We start from the raw sequence: 12208 nt of genomic DNA, 5'->3' as shown, positions 1-12208 counted from the left end.
CTAACCATCGCTTGTCCCCGGCTTACTATTTACCCTGGTGCCTACACTCGCTGCTCGCCCATTCACGATGCATCAGCCCTTCCAGGGAAGTCATGAATAAAATATGATACATATAGAATCTCTATCAGACATCACTCGTCACGGAGTTGCAGGAGTCAGCTGAACTAATTCGGCTGGTACTCCTCCGGAATCTCCGGCCACTCGTCCACCCCATCCAACATCGCCAACGCCATGCCACCGCTCAGATGCACCTGGATGTGGCAATGGATAAGCCAGGCACCGGGATTCACAACTTGGTACCGGAGCGCCAGCCAGGTGTTTCCCGTCGCTGCAGCCGGGGTGATGAACGTGTCCCGAATCTGAGGCGTCTTAAGATTGAAGCTCTCCGGGATATAGTGCATCGCTTCCGCCACAGAGGAGTAATTCCACACTCCACTGCCCTGTCCGATCACGAAGAATTTGTTGCTGTGTTTGTGGACTGGATGAGGGGGCTGGATCGGGCCATCCACATGGAAGATCAAGTCAACCCACGTTCCGTTGAGTGTTTTGATGGTGAGATCAGGTTTAGCTGTAGACGGGTAAAAGAGCAGGGGCGATGCTGCCTCCAGAGAAAGCGGGAAGGTGGAGTTTCCCATGGTCCAGCGGTAGGATGCGTTATAGTGACCGATCCGCAGGATATAAGTCTGCGCGACCTCCTGGGATGGCACCTCCACCGGGAATGGCATGATCGTGGACTCATCCAACAGGGTGTAGTTGGAAGAAACAGGCGATCCATGGATGTCAATTGAGGCCACCGACGAGCTCTGTTGGGTCTTGATCGCGTTGCTGTATGACAAAACTGCAGTAGCGTTGAGGACTTGGTTGATCCCGGAGTTCGCCGCACGGATGGTATAATCCCCAGCAGGCTTGTCTAGCTTAACAAAGACCGAGTAGCGATTGCCGTTGGCAACGGTGACCGCGTCCACCAGGGTTGGCTCGATGTACCGCCCGTCAATAGCATAGACATACATCGGATGCTCGTCGATGGAAAACGTTATCATCGAGACTCCCGCCGTACTGATCAGGTCATAACTGACATAATTGACAGTCGGGTCAACCAGGAGGCGCGCAGTCCCACCATTTCCAGGAATGCAGCCGTAAAACATGGTGGGTGGCATAGCGCTGTAGTTGTGAGGGAACGTCCCTTCTGTGGATACTAACATGGGGGAAATACATCTGCCGTTGTTAGCTTTATTCTATTGGAACCCAAGATCTTCCACACATACCCGGTGTCAGTCATGCTCAAATTGCCTAAGATCTGCTTCTGCGCAGCACTGGCGAGCTTATTCTGAGCCTGTTGCCCGGGACAATCAACTGCTCCTTTTCCGTTGACCAGAATTGCATTGACACAGTACGCATCTAGTCCTGTCTCTTCCTCCGCACGCCACAACTGTTCCGAGGTCAAGAAACGCCAATCCGAGAGGATCACAGGCTTGGTATTGTGCTCAGCTGCCTGCATGGCTTGGAGCTCGGTTGCATTGTTCGTAATTAGGTGGAATGGCTTCTCCAGCGAGTCATCTGGATGGACGTATATCGCTCCATAGAGACCGTCATCAATCTGACCCCTGTTATGAGCGTGATAGAAGTAACTCCCATATTCTGTCGCTCTCCATTTGTAGAGAAAGCGGTCACCAGGCGCGATAGGCCTCTGCGACAGACCAGGCACACCGTCAGACCAAGGAGTGCCAAGCTGCTCAATCCCTAGAAAAGTGTCAGGCTATCACAGATCATTGTACACGACACAAAGAAAGCATACCATGGAAATGAACGGTGGTATTGAAGGGAAGGTGACTGATCACCAGGAACTCGACATCATCCCCTTGCTGCAACTGCAGTGCTGGGCCGGGGAATTGGCCGTTCATGAGAATCATCTTCCGGGGCACGCCTGCCGGTGCCCAGTCTTCCCATGTTAGCGTAAGGTTGAAGCGCACCGTGTTTCCGGTGGTCCGAACGTGGAGACCGCTGCCATTGGCCCAGGAGACCAAGCATAGGATTGATGCCAGCAAGGCCAGCCCGTAGCGAAAGGGATGCATGGCAGGGAGGTGTCTGAGGTGGTCAAAAGACAGCAGCCGTGACCAGACAAACCATTATTGAAAATTGGGCGGCGCACATAGCCTTATATGCCCCAATTCATTGAAGGGCAAGGGGAAAAAAACCAGTTTGGGCCAGCTGAGTTCAGAGCCTAATGGGCCTGTCCGTTTGTCTATTCCCAGTAGCGAACGCGGATGAGCTTTCCTAGCGCATTTTCGGGATAAATACCAGCTAATAAGAATGCCTCCATTTGGATGTGGCACTTCATAGCATCGGCAGCGTACATAGTCGGAGGAGCAAACAAAACTTTGGATGATCCTAAATGGGGAGAAGTGGAGAATCATCCGGCATGATTGGGCGATCTTAGTTTGTGGTGGGACTGCAGGTGTCGAGCAATTGCCCGGGCGAGAGAACGCCTGCTGCTCAGACCCACTGGGCTATTGCAGAGATCCTTTCTGGTGGTGAGTTGGCCCCTCGCATTGAGTTAGCACTTTGCAGCCTAGCGGAGATGTTTTGGGTGGGCGACCGAACCTTCGATCGGGCTTTGCGAGTTGTTGAACAAAGATGCTAGGTAGGTAGAGCTCGGGATCTGCTGCCACAGCATGACTCGCTCAGCGACCACCGCAAGGACCCACCGGATGGATGGTTCCTCTTTGTGGCTGATGGAACTAGAAGGCTAGGGAAGCTTGCAGATCATGACTGGGCGACACCACCGCAGGAATTCACGATGAGATCAATAGCGATATGACAGCTCTCGGTTGTTTTCAGGCCACCTGTAGTGCTCATCGTCTATGAATACGAGCCTGTTATCCATAAAAAGCCGGGGAAAGCAAATGTGGAGAAGGAATGGGCATTATGGGAGTGTCGCGTCATGCCGTCATGCCAGCTAGCCAGGCGACGAACCCTTTATCTCGGGCCTGAATCCTTTAGGCGTCCCGTGCCAGTCAGCCGTGCATTAGCGACCGATCCTATCTACCACGAGCAACATAAGACCAACTTTAAGCCACTGACAACGCGGGATTAACTGATTGGCACACGCTAGCAATCTGAGAGACTACACCCTTTACTGTGCAATAAATCCCCTACACCTGTCAGCAAAGCATCCAACAAGTCCACAAGAGAGTCAACCTACCCATCGACCACCATCGCAGACCCATACATATAACTACTCATTGGCGACAGCATAAACGTGATCGCATCCCCAATTTCCTCCGCCTGCGCCATCCGCCCAAGCGGAATCCTCGACTCTTCCTTCCGTCTCCCCTCGGGAGTAAACAAACTCAGCAACGGCGTCTCAACATATCCCGGACAAATCGCATTGATCCGAATACCCAGAGGCGCATATGTAATAGCATCAGCCTTGGTGAACCCCACCACAGCATGTTTCGAAGCTGTGTAAGCAACAATCGGCAAACCGCACGAGGAACCGACGAGACCATAAGTAGATGCCACGTTGACGATGACGCCTCGTGATGAGCGGGGACTGTAAGCGCGTGTATATAAATAAGCACTGACATATACCACTCAGGCTATGAGCAGGAACCAAACCTTTCATCCAACTTCTCCTGCGTCAACATAACTGTGATCTCCTCGCGACTGGTCATCCATACCCCGTTCAGGTTCACGTCCAATGTCTTTTGCCATGATGCGATATCGTGCTCACTCGAGTACGCTGTAGAGCCTACTATGCCTGCGCTGTTGACTGCATAGTCAATGCGTCCGAACTGGGCAACAGTCTCCGTAATAGCATTCTGGATGGAGGCTGGGTCGGTCACGTCCAGGTTCAGTGGGAGTGCTTGGACGTCGCTGAATTGGGTCTGGAGGTCGTGGGCGGTTTCCTGTGCCGCGGGGAAGTTAATATCGGCGATTGCGAGTTGACGCACGCCGTGTCGGGCTAGGGAATAAGCAGTGGCTTTTCCAATGCCTGTAGCATGGTTAGCTGGCTGAGGTGGGGGAGAAAGACGCAGAATAAGAGGGCTCTATAAACCTGACGCGGCTCCAGTGATGAACGCAACTCCACGAAGCATTTTTTAAATGATGGGTGATGGGAGAGATGGTTGTAAGATCTGTGTTGAGAAGGGTGGATAGAGAAATAAATGACAGCTATAGTATGCGGCTATATTGCATTCAGAGTGGTAGAGATGAGGGGTCAAAGGTAAGCAAGCACGCGTGACTGCCCGCCTTAAATGCTACCCCTGTCCACGTCTATCAAGATACACCCTCTTCCGAGTAATGGTTCCTTGATGCGGTAGGCGACGTAATTTGAAACAAGCCAGACTGGAGAATCCTTGTATTCATGATTTATCCATTAAGAACCACAACCCCAGACCAACTTGTTGATGGACGCCATCCTCGGGACTATCCGCTCCATTTTCCAAATACTGGAAGACAGACTACCCACGGTTTGACTCCAATGCTAGGGAGAGCTCCGAATCCGAAGAATTAGTAACTCTTAGGGGGGATTCTCGTTCATTCAGACCCTCTTCATTTCTACATGTTCATGTTCCTGTCACAGGTGATCTTGTTTCGAGCTGAGTACATGTGTCGGGATTGTCGATATATTTCTCACTGTTCTGATGGTTTGGTCTAGTAGTATAATGTTATTTAAGTTTTTAGCTAAATGGATGGGAATGGTGAAGCGGGTGATAATGATTTGGAAATGAAGTTGATGATAGTATAGGGATGACTGGGTGAAGAGTTTATTGCAAAGAGTTGAATGGTGAAGGTATATGTAAGAAAGAAGGTTAATAAGAGAGTGACGGAGAAAATCACAGAGAGAATATGTGAGACGTGAACTGTATGTGACGTGAATGTCATGTTGGTCACATACTTTCTGTTTCTTGTCTGTGCATGTGCTTGGTCAAGCTAGGTTTAATGACGTGGTTTCTTTTCGTTACTTAAGGTTCTTATTCATTCTTGCAAGAAGGGAGTACCTAGATGCTAGAACGATTATATACCAAGACAATTCAGTACCTACAAGACAAGCAATCCCTACATTTTGAGCCACCGGAGCATCTCCGTCCAATAGATGGCTTCAACCATCCAAGGAGTGGTCCGTAGTAGCACCAGACAGCAGCAGCAGTAACCAGAGCGGGTGTAACTCGTCTCATTTCCATGCTGATTAGCTGAAAATTATTTAGCAAGATTAAGCCATGAGAACCCCACTGAACCCCACGTAAACCCGAAAGCACCTGTCAGCCATCTAGCGCCGCATCAATCAAAGGGAACAGCAAGCAAAAGAAACCCAATCCAGATATTCAACCTGCCACGTTGCTCCAACATGCGTGAAGACTATCTCCAGAGAGAAGCAAAGCGTGAATGAAGATAACAATCAGCCCTGGGTATCTCTAACACACCGGAACAACGCAGCCATGTTAATCGATGAATCCGGAAAAGTCACCAAAGCCTCACAGTCCTCGCGACCCCGCAGGCCAAGTACTGCTGACAATCAAGACCTGGTTCATTTCCTCCAAGGGCTTCTTGCGAGGGATAAACTCTGGCGCATCTCCGCGAAGAATAGACCTGACAGCGCCTCCATTGCTTCCATTCATCCGAAGTCTGAGAAAATCTTCAGGGTTTCGAGGAGGCATCGACGAAGATGTTGGTTGAAAAGGATATCCATAGACGCCAACGGAATCTCCAACGGGGCCGGAATAGGGTACTCCACCCGGCGCCTGAAGACCGCATTCCCTTGGATCAGAACCACGAAGCTCAGGATAAGGTTGACCAGCTGGAGCTAGGCCAGGTCCTTGGTACATCTTGAACAGTTTGTCAACATTAAGCCATATCTAAAACCTCTCTGGCATGAAAATGGAGAGTACTCACTGGCTGAGAATCCGGGAATCGGCCCTGTTCTAAATACATTCGGTTCCAATTCTCCATTTCCCTCCGCTGGTGATTCATTTGCATGCCGTGGGCCATCATTGCGTTGCACTCGGGCTGTGGGATTGGCTGTGGCAAGGCAAAATCGTAGCCAGGCGGAGCGCCGGGGCCATGCATATCAGGACGGGCCGGGAGAGGATGACGCGAATTATGATATCTGTATGATCTATTGGGCTCTTGTACACCTCCGGCGGGGTTGGTCGCGTCGGGCTGTCGACTGCGGCCACCCTTTCTTCTGTGGGGTTGACTGGCCATGATGGCTTCGGCTTGGGGCTGTGTGATCAAACAAGTCAGCTTTCTAGTCCTGAGTAACTGATCAGGGAAGTCACTCAAAGGAGTGGGCTCCCAAGTCTTGCAAACCTCGGACTCTAGCAACATGTGCATCGGATAGGACATGGTGTTAGTGATAGTGGGCAAACGTGAGGGTATCAAGAGGAGATCAGGAAATGGAGGGAACAAGAAAGGGGTTAAAGAGGAGACGGTTGACTGGTATATAGAAGACCGAGAAGAGTGACGTTCTAGGAACTTACCAGCTTTGGAAACGCGGAGCCTTTTTAGGGAGGAACCTCGCCGACGATGTCAGTGTAACAAAGAGGAAAACGACGCTTTGTCACGGTTGAGAAAGAGCTTGTCTGAGCCGGTTGAGTTCCCCCATTCACCATTCACTTCTCCTTGTCTGCACCCCATGCCAACAGTGAGCCTGAGGCGTCAGGACATGCTTTTCTCGCTTGTGTTGCTCACCCGCCGTGATTCTCCTGTCATGTTCGCACAATTCTGACTCTTCCATTACTGTGGTTCATTAATTTGCAGCGCCGCCCACTACCTGCCCGTTACTCCACTACAACGACGTCAGGGATCTGTCAGGGCCCGGCCATGCTCGGCCATGCAAATGTTCATCGTACCCCGTTAGGTTAGTTCATCATCCTGACTATCTAAAGCACCAGCACCAGGGCTCACTTTTCCAGTTTACCGTGCTTGTGGTCGGGGTTCTCCTCTCACAAAGACCAAGTCGCTCAAGGCACGTAGGCCCAACATCACAAGATGTAGAGAGGACGAACGGGAACCCGGCAACAAAGGAGACATGGAAAGAAGCAACAGATGGATACGTGAACGCGGTGCCCTGACAGATTTTCTTTTTTTGTGTATATACATTTTCACCTGTTTTTGTGTTTTTCTTTCTATTCTGTCCACAAAGACGGGGTGGACGACAAGGAAACAAGAGAAGGAAAGGAAAAGCAGACAGGACCACAAAGGGTAAGTGAAACCGAACTTGACATATCCTCACTTAGTTCACAGGCAGCGCTGACCAACAGAAAACAGAAACTATCTACAACTCCATCATGGATCGGAGCTGTGAGGAGCGAGCCCGAAGCTCAGCCTCGATCGACTCCTTCTGAGCGATCTTCTCGTCGAGCGACTTGGAAGTCTCCTCGACCGCTTCCCCCGATCTCTTGTAGTCGCTGAGGAGTTTCTGCACTTCAAGTGCCATCTAAGAACATTGTCAACCATTTGCACAAGACAAGTCAACGCCATAAGAACTTACTTGGAGGTACCGGTCTCTCTGCGCAGCTGTCTCCGCTTGTCGGACCTTTCTGCAAACGGCCTCACCGAGAATATCGAATTGTGCATCGCAAGTCCAGACCGAACCACGGGCAGGTGGTTCGGTCTGGACAGATGCATCTCTGGTTGGGTGGCCTTCTGGTTTGCGAAGTCCCGTTGGACGAGACGGAGCAGAAATTGGCGCGGTATGAGTGTCCCGGTGCCCGGTCACGGCACTCGCGCGGTGTGGACTTTTGAAGGATGTTGTCCCAACATGGCACCTTAGCGAGTCCGAACTGGCGGCCTTGACTAGTGTCGACACTGCCTGCCGACCCCGGGCTGGGGCAGGCAGGTCTTGGCTGGGGCCAATTTCGATGTGCTTCCTCTCTAGTTGCTGCAACAACGAGGGAGTTGGCAAAGGCGTCGGGTTTGATATAGCCCCAAGAGAAGTCATCTGGCTGCGTGTGTTGGGCTTGCTAAAGTTGATTGTGGCCTTTGCCATGCTTTTTATGGCCGTCTTTTCAACACCGCCGATGTTGCCTTTCGATTTCGATTTTTTGATCGGTCTCGCGGTCCCCGGGACCCGATCTTTTTCTGTGATAGTCGTGGCCTCAATACGACTTTTTTTCCGCGCCGCCCGGGCCTTCTGGATGATGCCGCGGAGGCTGAAGGCTTTCCGGGCGTTGGGTGTTGGAGTGAGATGGATGGTCTCATCCAAGGTCGTATGATTGCCGCGACTATCGTGTTCGGCTGGGGACGTCGCCCCGCGCTCTCCATGCAAGGGGAGTTCATTTAGCGCTTGAAGGGATGACGTCCCCATTATTATCTCTTCGGCCGCAGACGCTATTCTCAGGGTTGGGCCGTGTGGCAGTCGCGTTACGCGCTGCGAGAAAGGAGTCCGATATTCGCCCTCATAGATGGTGCGCGGCTCGACGGGTTCTTCACTCTCGCTGAGGTTGTGGTCATGTGGGGGAGAAGAATAGGATGTCTGAATGTGTGTGACATCTCTGCTGCGTGGCTGACCACTTCTTGTGGCTCCTATGAGACGATTAGCTTTGAGCATAAATAAGAACTTTAGTCTCTTTTATCAAGAAATCCCTTGAGCATGTACGACAAGTAACAATCAACCCGACACGAGTAGAAGCATAGACATCAGGCTGCAAGGTCACCGATCCCCAATTATTTGCTCAGGGAACTCCCCTTGGGCATGGACATAAAGCCCAACGTGACGTAGCATGAGTAGTGGAAAGGACTCTTACCTTTAGTATTATGACGACCATCATCGCGGTACTCAGCCCCAGCGCTCTCAAACGGAGCATCCTCAAGGGGATCACGAAAGGTAACCTTCTTCGACGATGACGACATGCTTACAGAGATGCTTAACCTTTCCGACAGGAGATAATCAGGGGAATAGATAGAAAGAAGAACGCTTTTTCTGTAGCGTGTTCCCAGATGAAGTGAGAGATTCAAAGTCTTCCTGACACAACAGGAGACGAGGAGTGAAGACCGTTTGTGTGTCACTTGGAAGAGAGACTTCTGTAGAGTTGATGAGACAAACAACACGAGCGTGCTTCTGAGGGTGTAATACAGAGCTGTGGAATGAAGGAGAGAGATCGGATGTGTTTGGGAAATGAGAGAGGAGAGATGGAGTGTGTTCGTTGCTTCTGGAATGAGAGCTTCTTGTAGATTAGATGGAAGAAACAAGACGGACGTGACTTGAGAGTAGAACAGAGAACGTGATTCTAAGCGTAAGCAAAAGCTGTGGGAGAAAGAGAGCTATCGACGATGCTTGAGAAACGATGTATGAGAAGAGGATATAGGTGAAAAGAAGGTGTTTCCGGGGAAGAAGTCTTCGCGTGTTGCTGTTTCTTCTCAATTTGGTGGTCACGCAATTAGACTTGTGTTTCCCTGCAAAAGACTAGCAAATGTGGGAAGGGTAGCAAGGAATGGGCATCGAAGGACTGACGGCAGCATTCACTGGGGCTGCTGCTTTCTGATATCAGGCCCACCTGGTGACCGGACAGACGGTCCCGCCGGTCCATCAAGGCCAGTGATATCCTCGGACTAAACTATCCCTCAGGCAGCTATGTAAGTCAGGAGTTGACTGCATTCGCCCAGCAGTCTGAGACTGGCTGGGCAGTTAAGCCAATTTGTTCTCCAAGACTCTACATCCGTTGCATTCGAGTACCACATTCGAGAATCCCTTTTCCGCATCGAAATACCTGTCCAGGGGCCAAGCAAACATCGATCCAGGCGCCAGGAATTTGAGGTCATATCGTTGTTACGGGCTGCCAAACTCTTGTGGTGCTCGAATAATCCTTTGCAAATTGCGCGCAGCATGCTGATCACTTCTGTCAAAGGTCCCCTAGCTGTACCCGAGTCCCCATACGTTTGGTGTGCTTCGACGATCTCAACATCCATATACCGCGTCAACGGCAGTGATACCACTGGACCCCATACTCTGACAGTGGTGCTGCCAATTTGAGCTGGAAGATTGCAAAGTACGTGAAGAGTTCTAGCATTGACTTGGAGTCTCTGTCTGGGGCTAGACATGGGCGAAATTGTGGTCGATGTCCTTGGTCTGTTGTTTGGCTGGACACATACTGGGTCCTTGCTCTCGAGCATAAATGTTGCACTGGGCAGAGTGCAAGCAGAATATGCTGCGGTAGTTGCCATTCAGAGTCCTTGTCCTCAAGCTGGGCACATCTGACCCTTAGCCAGGAACAGAAGACTTGCCATTAGGGTTATCGGGGCCACTTCTTCTCGTGGGTATTGTCTGTCTAGCCTGGCGAAGTGTGGAGAAGCCATAATATCGATGTCAGTAACTCTTTGTGCGTGAGATCGTCCTATCATCAAGGTTAGCAGTCATCCAGGATCAGATGTGCAGGGCTAACAGGTATGCCAGCAAGATCTACTAAGCAACACCTGTCGTTCAAGGGAAGGCACGATGGCCTCTTTCCGGGTGACGCGCCAGTCCGGCACTGAGCTGTGCTGATCCTTTGCCGACCTGAAGAAAACCCAACAGCATGGCGCTCAAGAGTCTTGATACTCAAACAAGAAGATAAAGACATGGAGGGTGACTGGGCCGGAGCCACAATCACCCTCCATGGCTCTGAGAGAGAAGAAGAGGGAGAAGGAAGATAGAAGGATTCTCGTGTGTTTTCAAAGTGCGAGACAGGCAATTATGCTCTTCACTTTGGTGAAGATACGGCAACTCAAGCGACGCGATCCCCAATCAGGAAGTTGATGCGTGAAGGGAATCACGCCTAAGGCACTTGGGGCAGCTTTAGGGTTACTTTACTTGGTGGCTTCGTTAAACTTTGTCTATTACATTCAAGGGTGCTGGCATGCTTATTGTTGCCCTGGTGGCTGATGAGGTGTGAATGCCAGAGAACCAGTGTCTACCAAGCCCTAAAACTTAGGCATATAATGGCATCGAGCAGAACAAGTGTATCCTGTGCATCCTACCCATGGTAGTAGCTTACATTACAATCAATGACAGACACCAAGATAGTTTCACTCTACCTAGGCATTTCTGTTATCGTACTTCGAAATATGATTTGATTTTAATATGTACTTGAACTAATACCTGCCTTCGTGAGATGTTGAACCCTCCGACGCCATACTTCTAGGTAGATTCAATATCCTCCACATTAGTGTGTTGGCCACGCTTTCTTTTGCCCGCTGCCTGCGCAGCAGATCCAATCTGTCTCTGCGCACCCGACCCGTCGCTCGTCCACTCACTAACCTCCCATTCAAACGTTGTAGACTGATCATCACTAACCCCCACACCACGTCTAGTCTTCATCATCCTGCCCAGTCGACTCCCCTCCACCATCTCTTCAAACCACGGAATCCCACCCAGCATGCCCTGTCTATAACTCCGAGAGATGGATGGCCCAGACGGAATAATCACATTCGACAAGGGCGCTTCTTGTTGTACAGCAGCGGGACTGACAACCACCTGTTCTTGTCGCTCCGAAGCCTCCGCATTGTCCTCATCTTCTTCGTTCTCCTCATCGGAAGAATGTGCAGGCGAGTCCGGGGGCAACAGCTCCAAATCCTCCAACATGCGCTGATCATTGCCGAATAAGCTTCCTATCGATACTGACATGTAATCCGCCTCATCGCGGGGGTGCTCGCTCCAATAGGTGAGTGGGGTGCCGCAGTAGCCGCAGAAGACACGCTGAGTATGTGGCGCATGGTGCGGCGAGAAGATGCGACGGATGGTGTTGTGTGTTTCATCGGGGAAGTAGGACTGAGTGTGGGATTGATACCAGGTCAAGGGGACGCGGAGCCAGGCTGTCAGGGGAGCGGCGTGAGACCTTCCTGTCCAATTGTGGTTAGAGATGCTCTATAGAATAAAGCCGATGGGTGCGGACGTACGGTTGTCGCGGCTGGTGTCAAAGTAAACGTGGGCATGATCGGTTATATTTTCGGGGAGTCGGATCTGGTACTGGTTTCTCCCGCATTGGCAGGAACCGCGGAGATGTTCATGACTGGCCATGTTGGGGTCGAGATCGGTGCCTGCTCGCTGTGTATAGTAGAACAGCGCAGGTGACAGATCAGGGGTCGATCAATTGAGAATAGAGGTCAAGATCGAGAATACAGTCTGCAACAGCGGGCTGCCGATTGCCGAATGCGTGGGGGAGAAGGAGGAAGAAATATCGAGGGGAGGCCCAAGTGGTATGTGTCTGAGGGAATCTAGAAGCAACGT

The 12208-nt window shown here is 51.1% G+C and overlaps 6 protein-coding genes across 6 annotated transcripts; all 6 read right to left on the bottom strand.

Annotated features, from left to right (window-relative positions):
• Positions 1 to 164: 164 nt before the first annotated feature.
• Positions 165 to 2072, bottom strand: BO94DRAFT_545864 (multicopper oxidase; the record flags this gene model as incomplete). The annotated part of the gene is made up of 3 exons (XM_025613264.1): positions 165 to 1215; positions 1266 to 1740; positions 1796 to 2072. The coding sequence occupies 3 exons, from the start codon at positions 2070 to 2072 to the stop codon at positions 165 to 167; spliced, it is 1803 nt and encodes a 600-aa protein (XP_025468147.1).
• Positions 2073 to 3503: 1431 nt separating this feature from the next.
• Positions 3504 to 4144, bottom strand: BO94DRAFT_534687 (SDR family NAD(P)-dependent oxidoreductase). The gene is made up of 2 exons (XM_025611609.1): positions 4058 to 4144; positions 3504 to 3994 (listed from the first exon to the last, which is right to left on the bottom strand). The coding sequence occupies exons 1-2, from the start codon at positions 4095 to 4097 to the stop codon at positions 3600 to 3602; spliced, it is 435 nt and encodes a 144-aa protein (XP_025468146.1). The 5' UTR covers positions 4098 to 4144; the 3' UTR covers positions 3504 to 3599.
• Positions 4145 to 5195: 1051 nt separating this feature from the next.
• BO94DRAFT_51587 (uncharacterized protein) lies at positions 5196 to 6535 on the bottom strand. The gene is made up of 3 exons (XM_025609940.1): positions 6483 to 6535; positions 5896 to 6225; positions 5196 to 5828 (listed from the first exon to the last, which is right to left on the bottom strand). The coding sequence occupies exons 2-3, from the start codon at positions 6205 to 6207 to the stop codon at positions 5478 to 5480; spliced, it is 663 nt and encodes a 220-aa protein (XP_025468145.1). The 5' UTR covers positions 6208 to 6225; positions 6483 to 6535; the 3' UTR covers positions 5196 to 5477.
• Positions 6536 to 7191: 656 nt separating this feature from the next.
• On the bottom strand, positions 7192 to 9211 carry BO94DRAFT_51572 (uncharacterized protein). Its single transcript, XM_025609930.1, has 3 exons — positions 8751 to 9211; positions 7496 to 8529; positions 7192 to 7441 (listed from the first exon to the last, which is right to left on the bottom strand). Exons 1-3 carry the CDS (start codon positions 8854 to 8856, stop codon positions 7280 to 7282), a joined length of 1302 nt encoding a protein of 433 aa, XP_025468144.1. The 5' UTR covers positions 8857 to 9211; the 3' UTR covers positions 7192 to 7279.
• BO94DRAFT_51580 (uncharacterized protein) lies at positions 9212 to 10401 on the bottom strand. Its single transcript, XM_025609934.1, has 2 exons — positions 10386 to 10401; positions 9212 to 10337 (listed from the first exon to the last, which is right to left on the bottom strand). Exon 2 carries the CDS (start codon positions 10165 to 10167, stop codon positions 9568 to 9570), a length of 600 nt encoding a protein of 199 aa, XP_025468143.1. The 5' UTR covers positions 10168 to 10337; positions 10386 to 10401; the 3' UTR covers positions 9212 to 9567.
• Positions 10402 to 11103: 702 nt separating this feature from the next.
• Positions 11104 to 11999, bottom strand: BO94DRAFT_515759 (uncharacterized protein; the record flags this gene model as incomplete). The annotated part of the gene is made up of 2 exons (XM_025609932.1): positions 11104 to 11820; positions 11878 to 11999. Coding segments are annotated over 2 exons (823 nt in total), but the record flags the coding sequence as incomplete, so codon positions are not given.
• Between the last annotated feature and the right edge of the window lie 209 nt (positions 12000 to 12208).

This window comes from Aspergillus sclerotioniger (genome assembly GCF_003184525.1).
Source record: "Aspergillus sclerotioniger CBS 115572 chromosome Unknown BO94scaffold_12, whole genome shotgun sequence".
NCBI classification, from domain to species: Eukaryota; Fungi; Ascomycota; class Eurotiomycetes; order Eurotiales; family Aspergillaceae; genus Aspergillus; species Aspergillus sclerotioniger.
The sequence above is the reverse complement of the archived record's forward strand: the minus strand, read 5'-3'. Positions and strand labels throughout refer to the sequence as shown.

Excerpts from the sequence above, each read along its gene's own strand:
- BO94DRAFT_51580 (XM_025609934.1), bottom strand. The coding sequence starts at position 10,167 with ATGGCAACTACCGCAGCATATTCTGCTTGCACTCTGCCCAGTGCAACA.
- BO94DRAFT_51572 (XM_025609930.1), bottom strand. The coding sequence starts at position 8,856 with ATGTCGTCATCGTCGAAGAAGGTTACCTTTCGTGATCCCCTTGAGGAT. Across the intron at positions 8,530-8,750 it reads TGGTCGTCATAATACTAAAG|GAGCCACAAGAAGTGGTCAG; the intron begins GTAAGAGTCCTT and ends ATCGTCTCATAG. Across the intron at positions 7,442-7,495 it reads AGAGAGACCGGTACCTCCAA|ATGGCACTTGAAGTGCAGAA; the intron begins GTAAGTTCTTAT and ends CAATGTTCTTAG.
- BO94DRAFT_534687 (XM_025611609.1), bottom strand. The coding sequence starts at position 4,097 with ATGCTTCGTGGAGTTGCGTTCATCACTGGAGCCGCGTCAG. Across the intron at positions 3,995-4,057 it reads CATCACTGGAGCCGCGTCAG|GCATTGGAAAAGCCACTGCT; the intron begins GTTTATAGAGCC and ends ACCATGCTACAG.
- BO94DRAFT_51587 (XM_025609940.1), bottom strand. The coding sequence starts at position 6,207 with ATGGCCAGTCAACCCCACAGAAGAAAGGGTGGCCGCAGTCGACAGCCC. Across the intron at positions 5,829-5,895 it reads GATTCCCGGATTCTCAGCCA|ATGTACCAAGGACCTGGCCT; the intron begins GTGAGTACTCTC and ends AAACTGTTCAAG.